This window comes from Mirounga angustirostris, unplaced genomic scaffold (assembly GCF_029215605.1).
Source record: "Mirounga angustirostris isolate CCGP_5_RB_7025 unplaced genomic scaffold, mMirAng1.0.hap1 SCAF_14, whole genome shotgun sequence".
NCBI lineage: Eukaryota > Metazoa > Chordata > Mammalia > Carnivora > Phocidae > Mirounga > Mirounga angustirostris.
The window spans coordinates 91,067,367-91,090,646 of NW_026991722.1; the positions used below are offsets into that span (position 1 = coordinate 91,067,367).

Sequence of the window (23,280 nt, forward strand, 5' to 3'; positions counted from 1 at the left end):
GTGGAGCCCGATGTGGGGCTCGATCTGACAGCTCTGAGATCATGACCTGAGCCAAAATCAAGAGTGGGATTTTAACCAACTGAGCCACCCAAGCACCCCTATTTATTTTTTATTTTTAGCCCCAGCTTGTCCTCTCCTGGAACATCCCTCCCTCCCACCTTACCTGGCTCACTCCTCTTTCATGGTCCCCCCTTTTTTAAAAATTTTATTTTATTATGTTATGTTAGTCACCATAAAATACATCATTAGTTTTTGATGTGGTGATCCAGGATTCATTATTTTCGTATAACATGTGGTGCTCCATGCAGTACGTGCCCTCCTTAATACCCATCACTGGGCTAACCCATCCCTCCACCGCCCTCCCCTCTAAAACCCTCAGTTTGTTTCTCAGAGTCCATAGTCTCTCATGGTTCATCTCTCCCTCCGATTTCCCCCCTTCATTTTTCCCTTCCTTCTCCTAATGTCCTCCATGCTATTCTTTATGTTCCACAAATAAGTGAAACCATATGATAATTGACTTTCTCTGCTTAACTTATTTCACTTAGCATAATCTCCTCTAGTCCCAGCCATGTTGATGTAAATGTTGGGTATACATCCTTTCTGACAGCTAATATTCCATTGTGTATATATGGACCCCATCTTCTTTATCCATTCATCTGTGGAAGGGCATCTCGGCTCTTTCCACAGTTTGGCTATTGCGGACATTGCTGCTATGAACATTGGGGTACATATGGCCCTTCTTTTCACTACATCTGTGTCTTTCAGGTAAATACCCAGCAGTGTAGTTGCTGGGTCATAGGGTAGCTCTATTTTTAATTTTTGAGGCACCTCCACACTGTTTTCCGAAGTGGCTGTACCAACTTGCATTCCCACCACCAGTGTAAGAGGGTTCCCCTTTCTCCACAACCTCTCCAACATTTGTTGTTTCTTGCCCTGTCATTTTGGGCCATTCTAACTGGTGTAAGGTGGTATCTCAATGTGGTTTTGATTTGGATTTCCCTGATGGCTAATGATGATGAACATTTTTTCATGTGTCTGTTAGCCATTTGTATGTCTTCTTCAGAGAAGTGTCTGTTCATCTCTTCTGCCCACTTTTTGACTTGATTATTTGTTTTTTGGGTGTTGAGTTTGAGAAGTTCTTTATAGATTTTGGATACCAGCCCTTTATCTGTAGTGTCACTTGCAAATATCTTCTCCCATTCTGTGGGTTGCCTCTTTGTTTGAGTTTTTGTTTTGTTGACTGTTTTGTTGACTGTTTCCTTTGCTATGCAGAAGCTTTTTATCTTGATGAAGTCCCAAAAGTTCATTTTTGCTTTTGTTTCACTAGCCTTTGGAGATGTATCTTGAAAGAAGTTGCTGTGGCCGATGTCAAAGAGGTTACTGCCTATGTTCTCCTCTAGGATTTTGATGGATTCCTGTCTCACATTGAGGTCTTTCATCTACTTTGAGTTTATCTTTGTGAATGGTGTTAGAGAATGGTCGAGTTTCATTCTTCTGCGTGTGGCTGTCCAATTTTCCCAGCACCATTTATTGAAGAAACTGTCTTTTTCCCATTGCATATTTTTTCCTACTTTGTTGAAGATTATTTGACCATAGAGTTGAGAGTCCATATCTGGGCTCTCTATTCTGTTCCATTGGTCTATATGTCTGTTTTTGTGTCATGGCCCTTTTCAAACCAGAGCTTTCCAGGCCTTCCCCCAACTCCACCTCATTCCCAGGTCAAAATCTTTGCCACACATTTGGAACGTTAGTATGTCTCTTTCAAAGCACATATCACAATGCTAAGTTTATAGGTATTTGTCTCATTTTTGATGATGGTCTATCTCCCCCATTAGGCTAGAAGCCTTGTGAGGGCAAGAACCCTGTGAATCTTGTGCACAGCTCTATCCCTAGCATTGGCACCCATGACCTGGCACATAGAAGCTGTTCTTCTGTTGCAAGAATGAATGAATGAATGAATGAATGAATGAATGAATGAATATATTTTCTGGTCTCTTCCAAGATGCCATTCCTTTCCTTCTCTGGCCATGTTCTGCTGTCTGAGAAAGATCAGAGGACAGCTCTTTCTCTCCTACTTCAGGTCCTTCCTCCTGCTCACTTTTTAGATTTGCTCATTGCCAGACTTCACTTTTGGAGATTGGCATAGGCTGGCTGTCTGCAGCTGGGGGTTTAGGGCTGGACTTTTGCTGTGGCTGAGCTCACTTCCAGACCAGCCTAGACGTTCCCTGAGGGCAGGGGCTCTGCTTGGTCAGAGCCAGGTGAAAATGCTCTGCTGAATTTGGGAACAGATGGACATGGATGAAAGGCAAGTTGCTCCAAGCTGCAGCTGATGCTGAGCTGGAAGTTTTGGAAGGCATCCATGTTGAAGAGCCCCTGCTTCCAGGTTCTCCAGAAGAGAAACTCCTGTTCCCTGTGGCCAGGCATTATGATGGGCTCTGGGCAATGGGTGGGGGGAAATGGGGAAGACCTACATGGATGCTGCCCAAATAATGATTCTCTGACTGCAGACTCAATTGGAAGAGCATGTGCTGATGAGGGAGAAGGGGAGCGGACCTCAGAGGCAGTGAGGTACAAAGGAATGGGTTGCTGGCATTTCGGGCATTGGATGGTGGTCTAGTGCTGGGCAGGGAGGGCCTGAGGCAGAACAGAGTCCTGGCAGGGTTTATGTGGTCATCCCCCTCCCTGTACCTTATCACCCCAGCAAGCCTCCCCTCTTCAAAGTGGCTGCTCTTTGGCCTCCAGCGCCAACCCCTGAGAGCATCTCCAACCCTCCTCTGAACTAGGCTTGCCCTTGCCTAGGCTGCAGGACCAGCTCTGTCACTGGCTTACTGTGTGACCTTGGGTGAGTCAGGCCTCCTCTCTCAGCCATCTCTGTGTTGAGCCCTGACTTTTGGCTTAGACATGTGTTTCCAGATGGGAAGACTGAGTCCGCAGGAAGGGTCTGCGCTTGGTGAGCTCCATGGAAGGGATTCTCTAGTATCCTCCCTCCTACCTGCCTCAGATCTCATTACTGGGTGAGGTGCAGGGCGAGGAAATAGCTCCCAGTGGGATCCCTTCTCCCAGTCTCTCTTTCTTCCTCCTTATAGTGGGGGTAACAGTGGCTCTGGGGACCGCAGAGCAGTCAGAAATGTGGGTAGGTGGGTGGCTGTCCCTGTGGCCAAGAGACTGCAATTGTTCTGAATTTCTTTCCAGCAATATTTGACAAATGGTCTTCCCCAGATTTTTCTCCACAAAGACCAAGAACTTGGCTGATTCTTGGGAACAGTCCTGCACCCATTTTACACATGGAGAAGCCTGTCCGCAGAGGGTTTGGTACTGATCCTGTGGCAGGTGACCTGAAGCCTCTAAGCCCCTGGCCCCAGGCAGCCTGGTTCCTCAATGAAGCCGCACCCTCTCTGCCCCTCGGCAGAGCAGGCCAGGCTGCCCGGCCAGGTGCCCACTGCGGGAGCACAGCGGGCCTTTGTGCTAGACGGGCACCACCCTCTGGCCGGCCCCGCCCCACTCACGGAACAGCCCTTACCTGCCGGCCTGCCACCCTTCTGCCAACAGCTCCGTCTGCTCCTCCTTCAGTGCGGTTTGCGTCCAAGGCTGCTCCCCGACGGCGCAGCGCAGGAGCTCCACTGCCCGGACGCGACTTCGCGGGTGCCCTCTCCCCGCCTCTCCGGGGTTGATCATTAACCCGGAGGCCGTATAAGGAGCAAGGGGCCTGGGCGGGAGGGACGCATCGCCGCCGCCGCCGCCGCCGCCGCCGCCGCCATGGACAGTACCACCTGGAGCCCCATGACCAACGCCACTGCCGCACCCCTCGCGGCCTACGAGCGCATCCGCAATGCGGCCGACATCTCTGTCATCATCATCTACTTTGTCGTGGTGATGGCTGTCGGGCTGTGGGTATGTGGGGGCCCTGAGACGCGGGCTGAGGGGGCAAGGGCCACCAGGAGGGACAAGGGGGGTGCAGAGAGGAGCGAGGGCATCGGTGAGCTGTGAGGAGGGGACGATGGGCTTAAGGGTCTGTGGAGCGGGTTGAAAATAACTTGGAAGCGCTTGAGAGGAGCTCGGGGCGGGGGCACAGTGTGAGGTGAGGGGGGTAAGCAAGGATGAGCAGAAAGGAGAGGGGTGCCCACGGGAGCTGGCGAGGAAGATCCACGGAGGATAACCCTGGCCTGTGAGCAGAGAAGGAGGTCGGGGGGTGGGGAATTGGAGAGGCTGGGGGCCAGTGTGAGGGGCAGGAGAGGGACAGCTTGGGGCTGCAGGGAAGATCCCTGGGCTTGGGAGATAAGCCCCAAGGAGGCTAGGACTATCCTGCCCCTTCTTAGTCATACAGTTTTAGATGGGGGAAAAAAACACACACACACACAACAGTTTAGAGCAGGGAGGACACAAGCCTTTGCCAGCTGCAGGGGCTGCGGGGCAGCCCCAAATGGAGGGGTGCTGCTGGGGTTCCTCTGGGAAATGCTGATCTGCAGGCCAAGGGGCTGGAATGAGTGAGAGTTGGCAAAGCTGGGTGGAGGAGGAGGAGGAGAGGAGGAGGAAAACCGGAGGGTGGCCTGGTACTGGTGAGAGGGAAGTGCCTGTGGCTCCCTTTGGGGACTGGGGACACACCAAACCAGAGAAACTTGTTCTTAGCAGCCTTGGAAATTGGAACTTGGGAATTTTACCATGACAGGCTCTGGCACACCCAGCAACTAGAAGATGAGGTATTTTAAATGTGCACATATTCCAGGGGCGCCTGGGTGGCTCAGTCAGTTGGGCCACCGACTTTTGGTTTCGGCTCAGGTCATGTTCTCTTGGGTCGTGGGATTGAGCCGTCTTTGGACTCTGGGCTCCGGGCTCTGCACTCTGGGAGTCTGCTTGAGGATTCATTCCCTCTGCTCCTCCCCCTAGTCGTGCATGCGCACGCTCTCTCTATCTCATAAATAAATAAATCTTAAAAAAATATAAATGTGCACATATTTCAGACACTCTCAATGGCTTTGGTTGGGATGTTGGGCCAGGAGGCTGCGATGTCAGCAGGTGGTTCAACTCTTGATTTAGAGGGGAGGAGGGTGGACATTAACCCTTCCATGGCTACAGAGTTTTGTTTAGTTTAGCTTAGGTTTTTTTTTTTAGAGGTAAAAGGAAGTATTTTTTTGGTTTGTTTGTTTTTTAAGTAATTATAGAAACCAGATGTGACTAAAAGCCTCTCCGAGTGTCACAAGGGGTCAGTGTGACTGACTGTTCCCCAATAGTCTTACCTTCCCAGAAGTGTCCAACTAGGAGCCAGGATTCTCAAGTTTACTACTGGCTTTGACATGGTTCTAGCTCTACGACCTTGGGAAACCCACCTCAGCCTCAGTTTACTTAGGTGTAAATAGGTACAATCTTATCTATTCTTATGACTCCCCAAGGTTGTTGTGAGGATCTGCAGAGATGAACCTGAAAATTCTTTATGGAGTCTGGGAGTCTTTTTAAATACTATTAATCATTTGCCCTCCAAGCTATGAGCCAGGCCCTGAATTGTAAAATGGGCAAAAAGGATCAACTGGGTAGGACATCTTCACAAAAAGCCCCAAGAAAAGGAGGGGAGGAATGCTAATCCCCATTTTATGAGAAGGAAACTGAAGCCCTATGTGGTTGTGATTTGCCTAAGGTTGCAACACATGGAATTGTTCCTGGAACTCAGGTCTTTTGACTCTTGGTTTTCCACAGAACCAAGGGCTTTGCCACCTTGCCTGCCTTCCTCCCCCCACCCCTCCCCAGCTTATAAGTGCTGTAGCCAAGATGTGAATCCATCATTTGCTAGCTGTGCCATACTGCCCGTTTCCCAGACAATCACCGATAATCTCTCTTCCCCTAACCAATCTTATTTTAGCCCCTGCCAGTCCTGCTGATTATGGTGTTTACACTTTTTAAGTATCTGTGAATCAGTATCACTTGTCCTGTTAAATGCTACTTAATGAGCCTGCTAATATTTGTCTACATTTAATCCTCCCCATTAATCAGTGCTTCTGGACCCTGATCATTTGACATGCTGGATTTCTTCCAATTTACATGCCTCTTTTTTTCTACTGGAGTATCAAATTGCCTTGGTTTGGGGATAGGCATCTTGACTCTTGCATGATCTCTGGGCTGCCCGGACAGAGCAATCCTGGCCTATTGTGCTTCCTCATCTTAGAAAAGGCACCCACAGCTAATGTCCCTCTGTCGCCATCCCCATCTCTTCCAACATTATTTTGTTCTGTTTTACCCTCTTCCAGGGCTGCCTCATCCAACTATACAATACAGTATTTTAAACTATGGTCACCATGATGTAAGTTAGATCTCCAGAATTTATTCATCTTATAATTTTGCCTTTTACCTTTTTTTTAAAAAAAGATTTATTTATTTTTATTTTTATTTTATTTATTTATTTTTTTAAGATTTTATTTATTTGACAGAGAGAGATACAGCGAGAGAGGGAACACAAGCAGGGGGAGTGGGAGAGGGAGAAGCAGGCTTCCCGCCGAGCAGGGAGCCCAATGCGGGGCTCGATCCCAGGACCCTGGGATCATGACCTGAGCCAAAGGCAGACGCTTAACGACTGAGCCACCCAGGCGCCCCGATTTATTTATTTTTAGAGAGAGAGATAGAGCGTGTGTGTGAGCACACGGGGGGCGGGGAAGGGCAGAGGGAGAGGGAGAATCTTGAGCAGACTCCCCGCTGAGCGTGGAGCCCAACTTGGGGCTCTATCTCACCACCCTGAGTTTGTGACCTGAGCCAAAACCAAGAGTTGGAGGCTTAACCGACTGAGCCACCCAGGCGCCCCTACCTTTTACCTTTTGATCAACATCTCTCCATTTCCTCCACCCCCTAGCCCCTGACAATGAATATGTACTTCAAAATATCACATTGTATCCCTTAAAAATAAACAATTTTTATTTGTCAGTATACCTCAATAAAGCTGGAAAAAGTTGTAATATGGTAACACAAAGTAAAAAAATGTAAGTGCTGTGAATGAGGTATGGAGGGAGTTCTCTAGATGTTCACAGAAGAGAGAGATTATTTTTGTTTGGGAAGGGGAGGAGGCCATAGTAGAGGAGGAAGTTTCTGTGGAGGAGTGTGAGGCAAAGTTTCATGGGGAAGGTCACATTTGAGGGGCCTTGAAGGATCGGTATGTGGGGTCTGGGCTTGTGGAGAGGAGGGGATGAACATTCCAGAGAAGAGAAGGCCTGGTGTAGATACACCTCACCTTGTCTTTGGAGGGCAGCTATGCTCACCACTCTACCACCAACGCAGACTCTCTCCTTGTCTTTTATCCATCCCCAATATCTTTCCTGAATTATCCAGTCCCACTCTAGTCTCTACCATCATATTCTTCCTCTAAGCTCTTCATTTCTGAGACCAACTTGGAAATGTTGTGTCTGGGCCCAAAAACCACTTTTTGTGTCCCTCCAGTACCACCTGGGGCATGTCAATCTGCTTTGACTTCAGAGTGACTTTCAGAATGGCCTTTCCCTGGCAAACTCCTGGAGCCTGAGTCCTTGGGACATATTTCTGTTCAGCCCCTAGCTAGCTTCTTTGCTCCTTGGGTCTGCTAGTCCTTTTGCTATTCCTAGAAAAACCACTACGGAAGCCCTAACAGTATGTCCTATGGGAGGGAGGACCCCGCCAGGAGTCCAGAAAGATCTGAGCTGTGTTCTCCCTGGCACTGCCTGGCACACAGGTGTGCTTAACAATCTATGTGGATTAAACAAATAATGCAATATATGTTAAGAAAAAAAAGAAGAAGAAGAAGAACGTAGCGGGAGGGGAAGAATGAAGCGGGGGAAATCGGAGGGGTGGACGAACCATGAGAGACGATGGACTCTGAAAAACAAACAGGGTTCTAGAGGGGAGGGGGATGGGAGGATGGGTTAGCCTGGTGGTGGGTATTGAGGAGGGCACATTCTGCATGGAGCACTGGGTGTTATGCACAAACAATGAATCATGGAACACTTCATCTAAAATTAATGATGTAATGTATGGGGATTAACATAAGAATAAAAAAAAAAAACCAATCTATGTGGATTGTTGAATGTGTGAATGACCCTGCCTCCTAAAGGACTGAGTCCAGTCCATCTTTGGAGTCTGAGCACTCAGCAACACGCTATCTGTTGTAGACATGCTGAATAAATGGTGAGTCTAAGTGTCTGAAATGTAACCATCTGAGATTAATTCCTTTGGACCAGTGATGCTCTTTGGCCTCAGGGGTCATGTGTGAAAATGCAAACACCTTTGACAAGGCTTAAGTCATTATAGGCCATTAATATTTTCAGGGAGATTAGCAAGTGATCAGCTAAGGGAAGGCCATTGACATAGAAAGAGGGAGGGCTGTACTCTAAACCTTGGCTAATTGAATTTAAATTAAAAAAAAAAAAAAAGAAAGAGGGAGGGGGAAGGAGGCCACAGGCAGAGACACTGTCCCAGTTTTGAGCTGGAGGACTAGGCCTGGGCCTGAGCTGGACCAGGAATAAGCTGAAGGTTGAGAGGCAACATTCCAAGGGTGCTGGTGGTCATTTATTGAAAATGCATGTCATTCTTCTCCTCATAAACCTTCAGTGGCTCCCCACTGCCTATGGAATAAAGCCTATAATTTTTAGCTTGGCATTTGAGGGTCTGCGGTCTGCCCTCACTTCTCACCCCTCTCCTCATTCATATGCCTCAGCCAGGTTCACCAGGTAATACTGTTTACTGTTCCCTTCCTCCCCACACTGCTGCAGTTCTACCTCTGGGTTATTGCTCATGCTGTTCCCACAGTCTGAAATGTCCTTTCCTTCTTTTCTCTAATCAATCCCACTCTATCTTCAAGACTTGCTGAAGTGGTGCTCCTTCTGTGCCTTCCCTGACACCCCAGTCAGAAGGAATCCCCTCCTTCCTCTGTATTCGTAATAATCATCATTAGTACTCACAGTACGTTGAAAAGTAATGTTTCCAGCAAGCTCCTACCTACATCCTGGAGAGGAAAGTTTTGAATTGAGTTTGAATGTTCCATCTTTAATGTATTTAGTATGAACACCATGCATTCCTAAAACATTTTTCTTCTTCTTTTTTTTTTTTTAAAGATTTTATTTATTTATTTGAGAGAGAGAATGTGATAGAGCATGAGAGTGTCAGAGGGAGAAGCAGACTCCCTGCTGAGCAGGGAGCCCGATGCGGGACTCGATCCCGGGACTCCAGGATCATGACCTGAGCCGAAGGCAGTCGCTTAACCAACTGAGCCACCCAGGCGCCCTCTTTTTTTGTTTTGATAACATTATTGAGATATATAATTCACATACCGTATGGTGTTTTTAGAAAGAATGGTATTTCATTAGGCATCTTGAGTATGCTTGTAAAAAAAGCACAAAAAGTTCCATTTCCCCTTATTTAACAGACAGACAAACGGGTCCAGGTGGAGTGACTTGCTTGAAACCATACTGTGAACTCATTGCAGAGCTAGCACCAGGGCAAGCTCTTTAAACCCTCTGAGCTCCAGTCTTCTTGTCTGTCAAATGTAGGTCCCTGCTTCCTTCATCTAAGTATAGAGGAGCTTCAAGGGTGTAAGGAAAGTGGACGTGTTTCGGCACGTGAAGTGGGTAAAAGAAAGTGCAAGTATATGGGGGTGGGGTGGGAGAGGTGTGTCCTTTTGGCTGGCAAAGTTGCTCTGTTCTAGTTTACTATTACATTTTTGACCTTTCCTTCTCAGGCTATGTTTTCCAGTAATCGTGGGACTGTTGGAGGCTTCTTCCTGGCAGGACGAAGTATGGTATGGTGGCCGGTAAGTTTTCTCTGAAAAACTACTTGCTTAACTACAATATTCTCCATAGGAGGCCCTTTTCTTCTTGGCTTTGGGAGGCACTGATTCTACCTTCCTGCCTTAAATCTCTGATAATGGGTCTTCTGCTCACCAGGTCTCCTGGGTACCCTTAATCTCTTGTGGTAAAGGAATAGCCTTTAAATAAATAGTGCTTGGAATCTTTCATGGTATACATGGTGGAAGAGACTGCACAAGGTGGACAGTGTGGAGAAGCAAAAAGAGCACACAGACTAGGTGATCTAGGGCACATCTGAGCTACCACTTTTGTACGTATAAAATGGGGATGGTAATATTTACCTTCCAGGAGTGTTATGAGAAATGGATACCTCTTATGGGGTGGAAACTCAATAAATAGCTCTTTTACTACCTTAAGAGTCCCATGATAGAGAGACTTTGTCTGTCCCACCTTGGGAGCCTAATGAAATGCCCGATACACAAGGGAACCTCAATAAATACTCATAGAACAGATGGAGGAGGAGCCCCCTACTGTTCCTACACTTTTCTTCATCTCTTGGAGGATTTTGTATTTTGTATATTTGAGAGGTATTTTTCTTGATACTTGTACATGGGCAGAACTATCTCAGTCAAAGGACATGTGCATGCATGGAATAGAAACTGGGAAGCCCCTTCCATCCTATCAGCACAGAGCTCTGGCTGGCTTATCAGTTCAGTCCAGTGACCATCTCAACTCAGAGTTCTCACCAAAATGACTGGTTGACCAGATTGGCCAAGTTGTGCAATTCCTTGGACTTAAGATATAAGCAAGACTGGCTGGTGAAAGAGGGTGGGTAATGAAGCATAGAAACAATTAGAAGAAAGTGAGTGTGAGTTGATTGGAGGAAGAGAAGAAAGTAAAAATTGTCACTGTCATATGCAGAGCTTGAGAGGAGTTGCAAGGAAATCACACGACACCCTGCAGTTGGCCTTTGATCAGCTGTTTTGGGATGGACTTTAATAACTGGAATCTTTACAGCTTGCTTGGGTTATCCCTGAAGTCATTTCTGCCTTATCCCTAAGGTGGCTAAGAATACTGGGCAGATGCTGATTTATATCATAGTTCCCTCATGGTGCTCCCCCCTGACATATTTTATCTTCTCAATCTTTGTACTTTGGTGCTTTCCTAAAAGCTGGTGTTGAATAGGAAGCTCTGATCACAAAGTCCAAGACAAGGCTAGGGTAGTCCCTCTAGAACTGCACTGTCCAGTATGGTAGCCACTAATCACATGGGCTATTTAAATTGAAATTAAAATTAAATAAAATAAAAAATTTCTTTCCTCAGTCATCCTAGCCATATTCCAAGTGCTTAATAGCGACATGTGGATATGTCTGCCAGATTAAACTGTACAGATCTAGAATGTTTCTGTCATCATAGAAAGTTCTATTGGGCAGTGTGCTGTACAGATTTCAGAGCCAGTGCTGGATGAAATCCTAGTGGACTTGAGATTTGCTGAATTAGAGAGTTGGATAGGAAGTTTACTTTAGTTATTTTGAAAGCAGTGCACCCCCACCCCATCTAATGCTTCAAGGCTCCCTGCAGTATACCTGCCAAGTACTCAGCTGCCCTCAGTTTGCATCCGGGCCTCCTTTTTCTTCCCTCCCCCCACTGTGACAGGAAACTCTCATATCTCTTTATATAAAATTTCTAGGGCTGATTTATTAGGAGTAAGACATCAGCTTCTAATCCCTGGTCATGGAGAAGCCAATGAGAGTGGGAGGCGCTGAGAATGGGGCAGAACCATCCTTAGGAAATAATGCATTTTGGGCTTGGCCTGGGAACACATCACATCTTAACTAGCAATGATGTCTTTCTTCCTGATAGCACCCAGGAGTGGGTCTGGCGGAGATTTGGTTGGTGAAAGGAATTAGCCTTACCCAAAGCATGTAGGGTTCAATGGTTCAAGTGGGGTTTCCTGTGGGTGTTGTTTTCCTTACTCATGTTTCAGTGTTAAAGACTATACTTTCAGGGATCATTTCTATAGTTTGTTACTCATGTTTCAGTGTTAGATTACTCTAACCAACAGAGAACTGTGGCATCATTCTTCTTTTGTACAGAAGTCACTACTTCCTTGATGAGGCTGAAATTCAACTTCTTCTTCCAACAGTGGTTTCCATCTAAGGCTTTGTGAGATTACATTAATGGTTTACAAACTTGCCCATGTATCAGAATTATCTGGGTGTGCTTTCCAAAGATACAGATATCTAGGCCTCCCTTCAGACCTATTAAAAAAAAAAAAAAAAAAAAAAAACCTTGGAAGAGAGGCCCAGGAATTTGCATTTTAAAAAAGCTTCCCGGATGCTTTGATAATTACTGGTTTGGGTAGACTCTTAGCTATCTGGTCAGATACACTGAAAACATCATCTGTTAGGGATGCTGGACAGAGGGATTCTTGGTTGGAGGAGCAATGACTTCTAAGTCCCTCTCAACTTTGAGAATGCTTTAATTCTAAAAAATTCTATAGTAGAACAAGCATGAGCTTTGAGGTCATCATATCTGATCTGCTACATTTACTAGTTGTATGACTTTGGCCAAGTCACTGAACTTCCCTGAGCTTCAATTTCTACCTCTATAAAGTAGGAGAATAATGCCTATTCTGGAGTGTTCTCATCAGGATTAAATAAGATAACCCATGTACTCCACTCAGCACTTGGCAAGTACTCAGTAAATGAGAATATTAAGAAATGGAAGGAAGGTCAGGAGTGCAAAGGCAACCTTCCCGTTGGCATTTGTCTGGGCAGAGCACTTAGTGCCCAGTAAATGAGAACTAGCATGTATGTGAAACTAGTGTTGCTGCTTCACTTAAATTTAACTTTCAGATCGACCATGAGAATAAATGAACATGATTTATATTTATATTTATTTATACTACTATAAATCATCAATCCAAGCTACACAATGACCGCATTTTAACATCTCTGAGATTGGCTTGTGTATTATAATCAATCAGTGGCATGCCACAGCTTAAGTGGCAATGCTTTTTCTTTCTTGGTGCTACATGGTATGTCTTAACAGTAGTTGGTGTCTTAGATTCAATAAAGTATGGTTATATTCTAAAATAGTGTGTTTGAAGATATGTTCACTGCAGAAATATCTCAAAGGCTGCCCTCCTCCTCCTTCCCAGCAAACTGACTTTTATTTATTTTATATAAGGGGAATCTGCTAAGAATTTGTTTGAGAACAAGGCTCTGCTAATTTATAAAATTTAAAGACTGTTAGGGCGCCTGGGTGGCTCAGTCGTTAAGCATCTGCCTTCCGCTCGGGTCATGGTCCCAGGGTCCTGGGATTGAGCCCCGCATCGGGCTCCCTGCTCAGTGGGAAGCCTGCTTCTCCCTCTCCCACTCCCCCTGCTTGTGTTCCCTCTCTTGCTGTGTCTCTCTCTGTCAAATAAATAAATAAAATCTTTAAAAAAAATTTAAAGTCTGTTAATTTAGAGGAATAATAATTTTTATTCTAAAATTTAAAATGGTTTTAAAGTACTATTGCAATACATGCTTGAAAGAAGGAGTTAAAGGAGAAGATGCGAATCTAAGTACTTTCCCTCTAAAACTGAAAAAGAATTCAAACTATATTAAATATATGCATCTAGATTTCTCTTTGTATTAAAATTCAAAGTCAATTCAATTCTGTCTGTCAGGTCTGGAAGTTCAGAACTGTAACATCAGTTCTCAAAATTGCAAGCCCAAGAAGAACATCACAGCGCTAACAGGCTTTCTGGAGCTCACATCTCTGTCAGAAACCCTCTACTGGGACACTTTGTCCCCTCAATCTGCCGTTAGCCATGTTGCTTTGTGCTGTATGTAGCAGGAGTGAGCAACCAGAGAAACTTTGGGAAAAGAGTTCTTAGGTTATTTTAGGAAGGGAGGACCTTGGATTAATACACCAGAGGCCAGGGGGTCTTGGGTAGTCACCCACAAAAAAGTAGGAGGAAATTGTATCTTGCAAAATCTGAAAGGAGATTGAACAGAGAGGTCAGCTGGGGGCATTCCTGGGGGCTTAGGAGGCTGAAAGGAGCAGTTATGACCTGTAACAGGTGAAGATTTAGGAGCTCTGGAAAAAGACCCTATTCCTAAAAAGTTAATAAGGCTGAGAGAGAGAAATCATTTGTGCCTTGGCCTGGGAATAGAAGTGAGGGACAATTGAAGAAGAAGAGCAAGGACTCCAGGGCTGGGTGACAAGAAAAGACAGCTTACACAGGAGGCCAGGCAGGAAGGCCTCTAGAAACCTGAGTCACACATGAGCAAGCCAAGCCAACTGAGTAATATGAAACCATGAAGCTATACCTTTTGTAACTTTGGGCTGGTTGGTGGCCCAGGATTCCCTTCTGTGGTTGACAGCTTTAATAAACAGCTGCCTGTGTGCTATGTTGTAATGGTTATTTGGGGATGTGGGAGATGGGGAAGCAGGAATGTGAGCATTGAAGGGGAAATTCCCCACTCTTTGTATAGTGGTAGCAGAAATTACTCAGAGAGGCTGGGCCTCAGATACACAGCCCAATGGAGAATTCTTGTTTCGGAGGAGGGTTTGGTTATACTTACCCAAGTCAGCTCCAAGGGAGCAGTGGGTTATAATGGGGTTGAATAAACCCTTCAACAACCTCCTTCAATACAGAAATAAGCATTCCAGGGGGCATGGGAACCTCACAACGAATGAAAGGACTTGGCTTGTCCCAGCTTTGTGACATCAGGCAAATCATTAACTTCTCTGAGTCTCAGAGTCTCCTCTGTAATGGGGGACAGTCAGATTGAGGATCTCAAAGTCTCTTTCAGTACTAAATGTTTAAGAGTCCACACCACAGAGGAGGAAACAAGAATGGGTGTGGGCATGCTAGCCAGTCTATTGCCAAAGAGGATTTTGAAAATTGAATGCCTCTCAATAGCCACAGTTATTTCCTTCTTTTATTATTAGAGAATCATCAGAGAGGAGTATATCACAGTGATGTAGGGCGAGGGTTGACAAATGTTCTCTATAATGGGCCTGATAGTAAATATTTTGGCTTTGTAGGCTATATGATCTCTGTCACAACTATTCAACTCTGTTTTTGTAGCATGAAATTAGCCATGGACAATGCATAAATGGATGGGCATGACTGTGTTCCAGTAAAACTTTATTTATAAAAAGAGGCAGAGGGCCAGATTTGGTCTATAGGACTTAGTTTGTTGACCCCTTGTTCAGGCCTAGAATCTGGAGTCAGGCTGATGGGGTTCAAATCCAACCTCTGCCCTTTAATGGTTGTGTGACCCTGTTTGAATTACTAAGCATCTCTGTGTCTTGCATTTGTTATCTCTACAATGGGGATAACAGTACTTACTTGAGATTGTTGTGAGGACAGATGCACAGTAAACTCTCAGCTTTAGCTTTTGTTTTTCTTTTTTCAACTGAAAACTTTTTAAGACTGTCATATCTGAGTGATCCAGCAAGAATGAAGATTAACCCAATGGGTTGCCCAAGTTCATATAAGATAATTACAAAGCTAGGACTCTTTCTCTTTTTCTGGTTATTCAGGTCCCTTTCTTCCTACCCTTTGGGATGGAAGTTTTTGAGATCAATTGGTATAGTCTAAAGGTTTATCTGAAAACCAAGAAATTCTTTCCTTTAGGGTTGAACAGAGACCCTGATGAAAATTTTCCCTGAGGAAAGAAGACAACTTTTTATACTTACTAAACTTTCTTGAGTAAAATATATCTGATTTAATACTTAAGTCTTTATATCCTAATGATCAAATTAAAGTTTATTTACTTAGGATGATACTGGAGTGGGTCTTGGAAGAGTCTGGCAGGCCTAAGATATAGGTGGTAACTCATGAATGAGAGAGAAAGAGCATGAACTAGGTGAGTGGACACAGGAGAGGCAGAAGAGCTCTCATCAAGGGAGCAAATCTCAGGAAGATGTGAGACTGAAGACAGACAAGTACTTGACCTTCATAAGCCTGGGTAGAAGTGACCAGTAAGTCCAGTTGACCCTTTCTTCCCGCTCTGATTGTTTTCTATTTGTATGAAGCTATGTGTAATTTTGTTTACCCCAGAGCTGAGGCTATGTTTTTCTTAATCTTTTTTTTCTTCTTCTAATACCTAGTCCAGGACCTTGCATCTAGTGGGCATTTGAGAAATATGTGCTGAATTAAAGAAATAAGAGGGAGGAGAGGGACATGTCCTTAGACACTCATGCTGGATCCCCTTGTTGATGTCACCTAAGACCTTAGCCTGCATTTTGCTCTCTGGAGCAATGGCCACAGAGTGTAGGCAGTGGTAAGAATTTAGGAGGTTAGGAGGGTTCTGGGTCCAAGTCAAAGTCTTCCTCCAGCAGTGCTCCACATTTCTGTTTCTGTGTACAGAGAACATTTTTTTTCTTCAGATTTTGTTTTTTTAAGGCTCTTGGTAGTAAAATTGGAAAAGCAAATTTCAGCCCTCATTGGACCCCTTGGAAAAGTCTGCTATGAGTATGCTCCCTTACTATCTCAGACATTTGGTTTTTCTCAAGTTGAGTCAAGGTTTTGCAAAACTTGGTTGGCAGGTCCCATAGATATGTATCTCTTTTGTGATGAGGGTTTTTTGCTGAATGTGACAGTTGCTACCTTGCTCTTGAACAGCCTGTTTTCTCTCTTCTCCTTTTCCTCGTCCTCTACCACCACCTCATCCTTCCCCTTTCTTCTCTTCCTTCCCTCACCTTCTCTTTCTGTCCTTCTTCCCCTCTCTCTCTTTTTGGTGGGGCCCTTTCCCTGTCACTCTTCATGACTTAATCTCCTCTGAGGAGTTTCTCTGATTAATGCACAGCCACTCACCCCCCCCACCCATGTATTCTTTGTGTTCTTAGGCATCAGTTGATGGGTGTGTAGCCAATTTCCTGTCATCTAGTTGGTGCATAAACTCCTGGTTTCTCCTTTCTCTCTGGATACCTTCCCAGCATTTTCTAACACATTAGCACGCTCCCAGACAGAGAAAGGAAAAAGTAAATTATAATCAACATTTCCAGTTGTTTGAAGTCAGAAGAGTGCTGAAACTATCGGTTAAGATGAAGACTTTGGATTATTCATGTTAGAAATGTATCTGGGCTTTCCCTTTCTACCATCGGCATGGCACATTTTAGGTCACCTAGAGCTATATGTTTCTCTTTAGGTAAATTTTATATTAAGGAGGTGATTTAGAGTTGGGACTAAGACCATGGGCCCTGGAGCCAGGCTGCTTTGTTTTGAACCCCAGTTCCCCCATTCCTAGCTTTGTAGCCTTGGGTGAGTTACTTAACCTCTCTGTGCTTGTTTCCTCAACTGAAAAATAGAGAACATAACACCTATCTTATGGAGTTGTTTTGAGGATTCAGTTAATTAAAATACATAAATCTTTTATAACACTACACAATTAGTACTACCCAAGATGGCTATTCTTAATATCATCATCATCATCATCATCATCATCATTTTTTAAAGTAATCTCTACACCCATTGTGGGGCTAAAACTCATGACCCTGAGGTCAAGAGTAGTATACTCTATGGACTGAGCCAGACAGTGACCCCCATCATCATTATTATTGTATCTCATCTCCAGATCTTCCTTCTTAAACTGTGAATTCATTTATCCATTTATGCATTGCTATTATTTCATTCTATATTTACATGTTGATTACCTACTATGTGCCACATTCTGTGTTAGGTGCTGGCATATATTAGTGTGTGTGTGACACAGTCTTACAAAATATATCCAAAATTACAAATAGTGGTAAGTATTAAGAAGGAAGTGTATTTGAGTCAAGGGTGAGAGGGAAGGAAAGGGGTCTTTCTCAACCTACATAAGAGGATCAGGAAAGGCCTTTCTGAGGACTGAGCATTTAGGCTGAGACATGAAGGATCAGGAGACAGCCATTCTTCCAAGCAGAAGGAACAGAATGGTCAAAAGCCTGAGGTGGAAAGGATCTTGGGATAGTTGAGGAACTGAAAGGAGGCCAGTGTAGGGGAGACAATGCATATCAATCAGGCACTTTGAGTGAGGGACCCCAAGTTGTTGATGATCCCAAGGATGAGTCCATCTGAATTGGTGAGAGGGTTGGTCTCTAGCCTCCTTTACCTATAAATGCCAATAGAAGACCTCCCCTGCCTTTTGTGCCAACAACCCATGGGAAAATCCCAGCCTTGGCAGTGGTTTCCTGATTTCCTGCTCTTTTGGTTCTTAGGGCAAGGAGAGAGATTTGTGAAGATAATGAGTGAATGGCTACCATTGTTCATGAAGGACATAAGCTGACGTAAAGTAAACAGAGATTATAATGGCTCTGGAGCAAGGTGTGTGTCTAAATATTTACCAGAATCTCAGAAATAAAATGGTCTGAATATATGAACCCCACCTTCTTTTCTATCCCAGTCCAGGAATTGTGATCCTTAAGAGATGGCAAAAGTCAAAGGTTAAATCTTTCCAAATCTTTCCTGTGAAAAAATATCTTTAATGGAATCAAATACTAATTCAGATTAAAGACCAGTTCCCCAGAGGATAGGGCAGAATCTGAAATAAAAGCATGATGGAGATATACACATGCTATTCTTAAATTTACAGTGAGATGGGTAGGGGAGTCTGACCTGAGTGTGCCCCTTCAGGGATGCTCAGAAGGGAATGTCTAGGGAAGAAGGAAAAAAGTCTGAGTGGTGCTATGGCCTCCCCTTCTGTCCCTTGGGTGTTGGTCATGTTTGGCTGTGGGATGTTGGGCAAATCACTGTTCTGGTCTTCAGTCTTCTCACCTGTAAAATGAAGATGAGAATAATCCTTATCTCACAGACTATAGTGAGTATGATGTAAGTTAAAGTGAATGGGGTGCCTGGCCCCACACTTGGCCTACAGGAGGCACTGTAAAAGTTAGTCATCCCTCTCCCTTTCTTATTCTCCCAGGACAGACCTCTCAAACTGTGGTACCCACACCAGCAGCATCGGCAAGACCTGGGCTCTAGTTAGAAAGGCAAAATTTCCAGCTTCAACCCAGACCCACTGAATCAGAAAGTTGAAAGGATGGGATTCAACCATCTGTGGTTTAACAAAATTTCCAGGTGATTGTGATTAGAATTGCCAGATTTAGCAAATAAAAATATAGGGTGGCTAATTAAATCTGAATTTCAGAGAAACAATGAATACTTTCTTAGTGTAATATCTTATGCAATATTTGAACATAATATTATTAAAACTGAATTTGTTTATCTGAAATTCAGATATAACTGGGTGTTCTGTATTTTTACTTTAGATTCTGGGGGTGCTTGGTGGCAAGCCTGCTTCTCCCTCTCCCACTCTCCCTGCTTGTGTTCCCTCTCTTGCTGTCTCTCTCTCTGTCAAATAAATAAATAAAATCTTAAAAAAAATTCTGTAGATTCTGATGCATGCTACAGTTTGAGAACCATTGTCTGATGATATCTCAAGGCAAGCATCTAGCACAGCCCAGAGAAAGGGTGGAGAGGAGGCTCTGGGATATTCTTGTATCATTCCTTAAAGGGAAGATAGAAGTTGGGAGCAAAAAGCCATCTCTAGAGCTCTGGACATTCTGGGTATTATATGGTCCATTAACAAAGAAAACAGTTTCCTGAAATTAACTGAGTGTATTTTCCAATTGAGCTGTGAAGATCTTGCTCCCTCTAAGAGAAAACGACCATTCTGTTTCTTTCAGGAAATTCGGGGCACTCCATAAAAACATGGGCTGTACAAAAGCATTATCAGTATTCAGAATTGCATGCCTTTGTGGAACAGAACTTTTTCTTTTTTTTAAATTTAATTTCAATTAGCCAACATATAATACATCATTAATTTTTGATGTAATGTTCAGTGATTCATTAGTTGTGTATAACACCCAGTGCTCATCACATCACATGCCCCCTTATCTTTCTTTTCTTTTTTTGTCCTCGCCTGCCACTTTCCTCATACAGGGGCAAAACTTTTCTTTTTTTTCTTTCTTTTTTTTAAAAAATATTTTTATTTATTTGACAGAGAGACACAGCGAGAGAGGAAACACAAGCAGGGGGAGTGGGAGAGGGAGAAGCAGCCTGATGCGGGGCTCGATCCCAGGACCCTGGGATCATGACCTGAGCCGAAGGCAGACGCTTAACTACTGAGCCATCCAGGTGCCCCTAGGGGCAAAACTTTCTTAATGGTGTCTCATATTTGTCACCTCATTTAAGCCTGAGAACCCTGTTGTGAGGTAAGCTAAGGATTCTTATCCTCATTTTATAGTGGAGGAAACTGAGGCTCAAGACCAGGAAGTGACTGGCTCATGGTCATATAATTTGTTTTGACAGAGCCAAGATTAGAATAAGATTCGAAGTCTCCCAGTGTGCTTAGAAGGAAGGGAAGAGAGTGGGGTCCATACCACTTAATTATGCTTTCAAGCATGATTATTGATACTTTTTGTAAATCCATTAGCTGCCTCTGATGGTGAAACAAGGAAGACACACGCAGATGTCGTCCATTGCCTTAAGCAATTCTTGACTCTTGGGTTAGAGTTTGGAGTGTCATACTATTTTACTTTCTTAAAGGTGTGGAAGTAAAGATAACATTAATGTGTAAACTTGAATCACTTTCTTCCTCTGGGCTATAATTTTGTTTTCATTTGAAAATAACAAGCTTGACCCTAATTATTTCCAAGGTAATTCCAGCTCTAACATCAGACGACTGGCTGTTGGCAAGTAAATAGGCTGTCCCATATATTTCCTATTTTCTTTTTCCTGTCACACAGAACATAATTTTTAGGTAGCATTCAATGACATTTTCATGTCTTTTCTTATATTGCCCCCAACAAAGACATAACTTTCCTGCATGCTTTGTTCTCAGGCTATGCAAGTGAATCTGAGACAGTTCTGGAATGATTTCCCTTTATTGTTAAAGGTTTTAAAGAATTGTGTTCTGCTTATAAAATTACACAAACTCATTGTGGAAAGATTAGAAAAGTACAAAAAAGGTACAAAAACACATTCATTATTTTCTCTTTCATAGATAACCACTGTTAAACTTGGAGATATGTCCCTATCTCTATCACTATCTCTCTCTATAAAACCTTGTATGTTATTTTTTATTTGACATTTTATCACTTTCATCTTCCCATCATAACAAATTCTTCAAAGATTTTAATGGCTGTGTAATACTCCACCACAGGTATGTACCTTAATTTATCCGGTTGTCTTCCTATTGTTGGACATTTATGTTGTTTCCAAACTTTCCTGTATTGTAAATGACATGGCAATGAACATACTAATGAAATTCTTATATATAAATCTTTGTATTTTGGATAATTTGCTTAAGGTAGAGTACTAAAAGTAGGATCATATGGTGGAAGGAGATGAGATTTTGATATGTACCAACAAACTACTTCTGGAATTACATTTAGGTCAGAAATATATGGGAGAACCTATTTACTTGCCTGTTTGATGGACTAACCCAGAAGGTCACATTCCACCTGAGGTCTTGTTGTTACTAACACTGATCTTACAGGTCACCACATTAACATCTCAGAGTAGTGCATAGTCCTAGCATGCCCCATTGTTCTGCTGGGCACCATCTGGGCCTAGCAGGCCAAGTTTATTGCCTCTTGCTCAGGAGAGAGCCATCCTTGACACATCCCTATGAAGAGTCCCAACTCTAAGCAGCCAGTGGGAATAAATACAACTCTAAGGCACTTGATCGCCAGCATCCTAGGAATTGCTACACCAACCCACTCACTCACTCAGCAGACTTTTATGGCATGCTTGTCATGTGCAAGAAAGGTTCTATGCTAGACAGAAGCAGAAATGCTCTTTGAGGACTAGAAGATATGTGGGGGGCAACACTTGTGCAGAAACAGTGTCATGCCCCAGGAGAGTGCAACAGACGAGGAGTGGGAGTAAGAGATTGGAGGAGGAAGAGATCAGCTCTGAATGGTGTCAGTGGAGAGATGGAACTAGGATTCCTTTTGAAGACTGGGTCAGTGTTTTGGGGACATCAGAGTTTGATGGAGAGGAGATTCAAGCAGAGGGAAATGGCATAAATAAAAACAGAAGGTAAGAAAGCCCAGAGCATATCTAGGAAACTGACTCAGTGTAATTTAGCAGAGTGTAAGGGATACAAAACAGTATGGAGAGGCTGCTGGGGATGGAGAAGGAGGAGGGGGCTGGGTTGCAGACAGCCTTGAAGGCCTGTAATTTCTGATGAGATTCAAGTCCATGGCCAGTGAGGATTAGACACATGAAAAGAGGAAGCTTAGCCCAGAGAAGATTTGAGGGTAGGCACAACCCCTTTCCTTAGACATTGGGAGAGCTAGCTTGTGGAAGAGAGATTTGACGTGTTCTGTATCACTCCAGAAGGCAGAAGTAGCCAGATGGGTAGATTTCAGCTCAAGGTAAAGAAGAACTTTTTAACCACTAGAATTGCTCTATGGTTTCAGCTGCGTTGTAAAGTGGGGAGCTCTCTGTCAGTAGAGGTGTGCATCCAGAAACTGACCATCACTTAGGGGGTTGTTGCAGAGGGGATTCAAGCTGTGACATCTGTGGGTCCATACAACTCTGGAAGACTTATGATTCTATAATTTCTCCATATATTTCCTCTCCTGCCATCTTTCTAGGGTAGTAAGTTTAGGCAGTAAAATGTGATTATGAATTTCCCAAAATTCAAAGGGAAACATAGTCTTTTTGCCATTTTTGATGTCACATTATGTTATTTCCCCAATTACCATGCTATCAAACCTGTTGGGTGTGGTCAGACCCAGCTCAACTTGCACAATTACAGCAAAGCCATCTAAATACTTGTAATAGCTTCCTGAATCCCATCAGGGGATGAGGAAGGCTTGGAAAGTAGTCAGAAGGAAGGTCAAGCTGGGGGAATTTTAGATGAAGTCTAAAATCCTGAACTCATAGGGATGGTGGGAGGAAATTATAGAGAAGGCCATGATTATTCATGTCACCGGGTCACTCCCTGGATGGGATGTGATTCCCAAATGGGCATGAATGTGGGTGAGGAGTGGACAGAGTGTTTGGGAAATCAAAGTGATGAAAGCATTGTTAATGAGCTTTAGTGGGAGGAAGGGCAGAGTTGAAAACCTGGCGGGGGAGTGGAAATGATAAAGCAGTGGTGTCTGTTACTAGTCTGCTTGGGCTGCAAAATACCATAGACTTGGAGGCTTAAACAAGAGAAATTTATTTTTCCACATTTCTGGAGGTAGGAAGCTCAAGATCAAGGTGCTGTCAGGGTTGGTTTCTGGTGAGACCGCTTTTTCTGGCTTGTAGATGACTACCTTCTGTCTGTGTATCCTCTTTTCTGAGTAGAGAATGGGGGGGGACAGGGGAAGGGGGGAGGGAGAGGGAGAGGGGAGAGAGGGAGAGAGAGGGAGAGAGAAGGAGGGAGAGGGAGAGAGAGGGGGAGAAGGAGAGAGGGAGAGAGGGGGAGGCGGAGAGGGGGGAGAGAGGGAGAGATGGTATCTCTTCCTCTTTTTATAAGAACCAGTCCTATCAGATTAGGGCCCCACCCTTATGATTTAATTTAACCTTAATTACCCTATCGCCAAATAA

General features: G+C 44.1%; 1 protein-coding gene and 1 pseudogene across 4 annotated transcripts in view; both read left to right on the forward strand.

Moving 5' to 3' along the window:
- The first annotated feature begins 3,756 nt into the window (after positions 1-3,756).
- The window catches only part of SLC5A1 (solute carrier family 5 member 1), a 78,466-nt gene continuing 58,942 nt past the window's right edge, over positions 3,757-23,280 (forward strand). For all 4 annotated transcript variants that reach the window (XM_045886423.2, XM_045886422.2, XM_045886424.2 and 1 more), the window contains exons 1-2: positions 3,757-3,891; positions 9,683-9,754. In XM_045886423.2, the coding sequence (XP_045742379.1) occupies positions 3,757-3,891; positions 9,683-9,754 (207 nt within the window). The remainder of the gene's footprint in view (positions 3,892-9,682; positions 9,755-23,280) is intronic.
- LOC123853359 (small nucleolar RNA U3) lies at positions 11,742-11,846 on the forward strand (annotated as a pseudogene).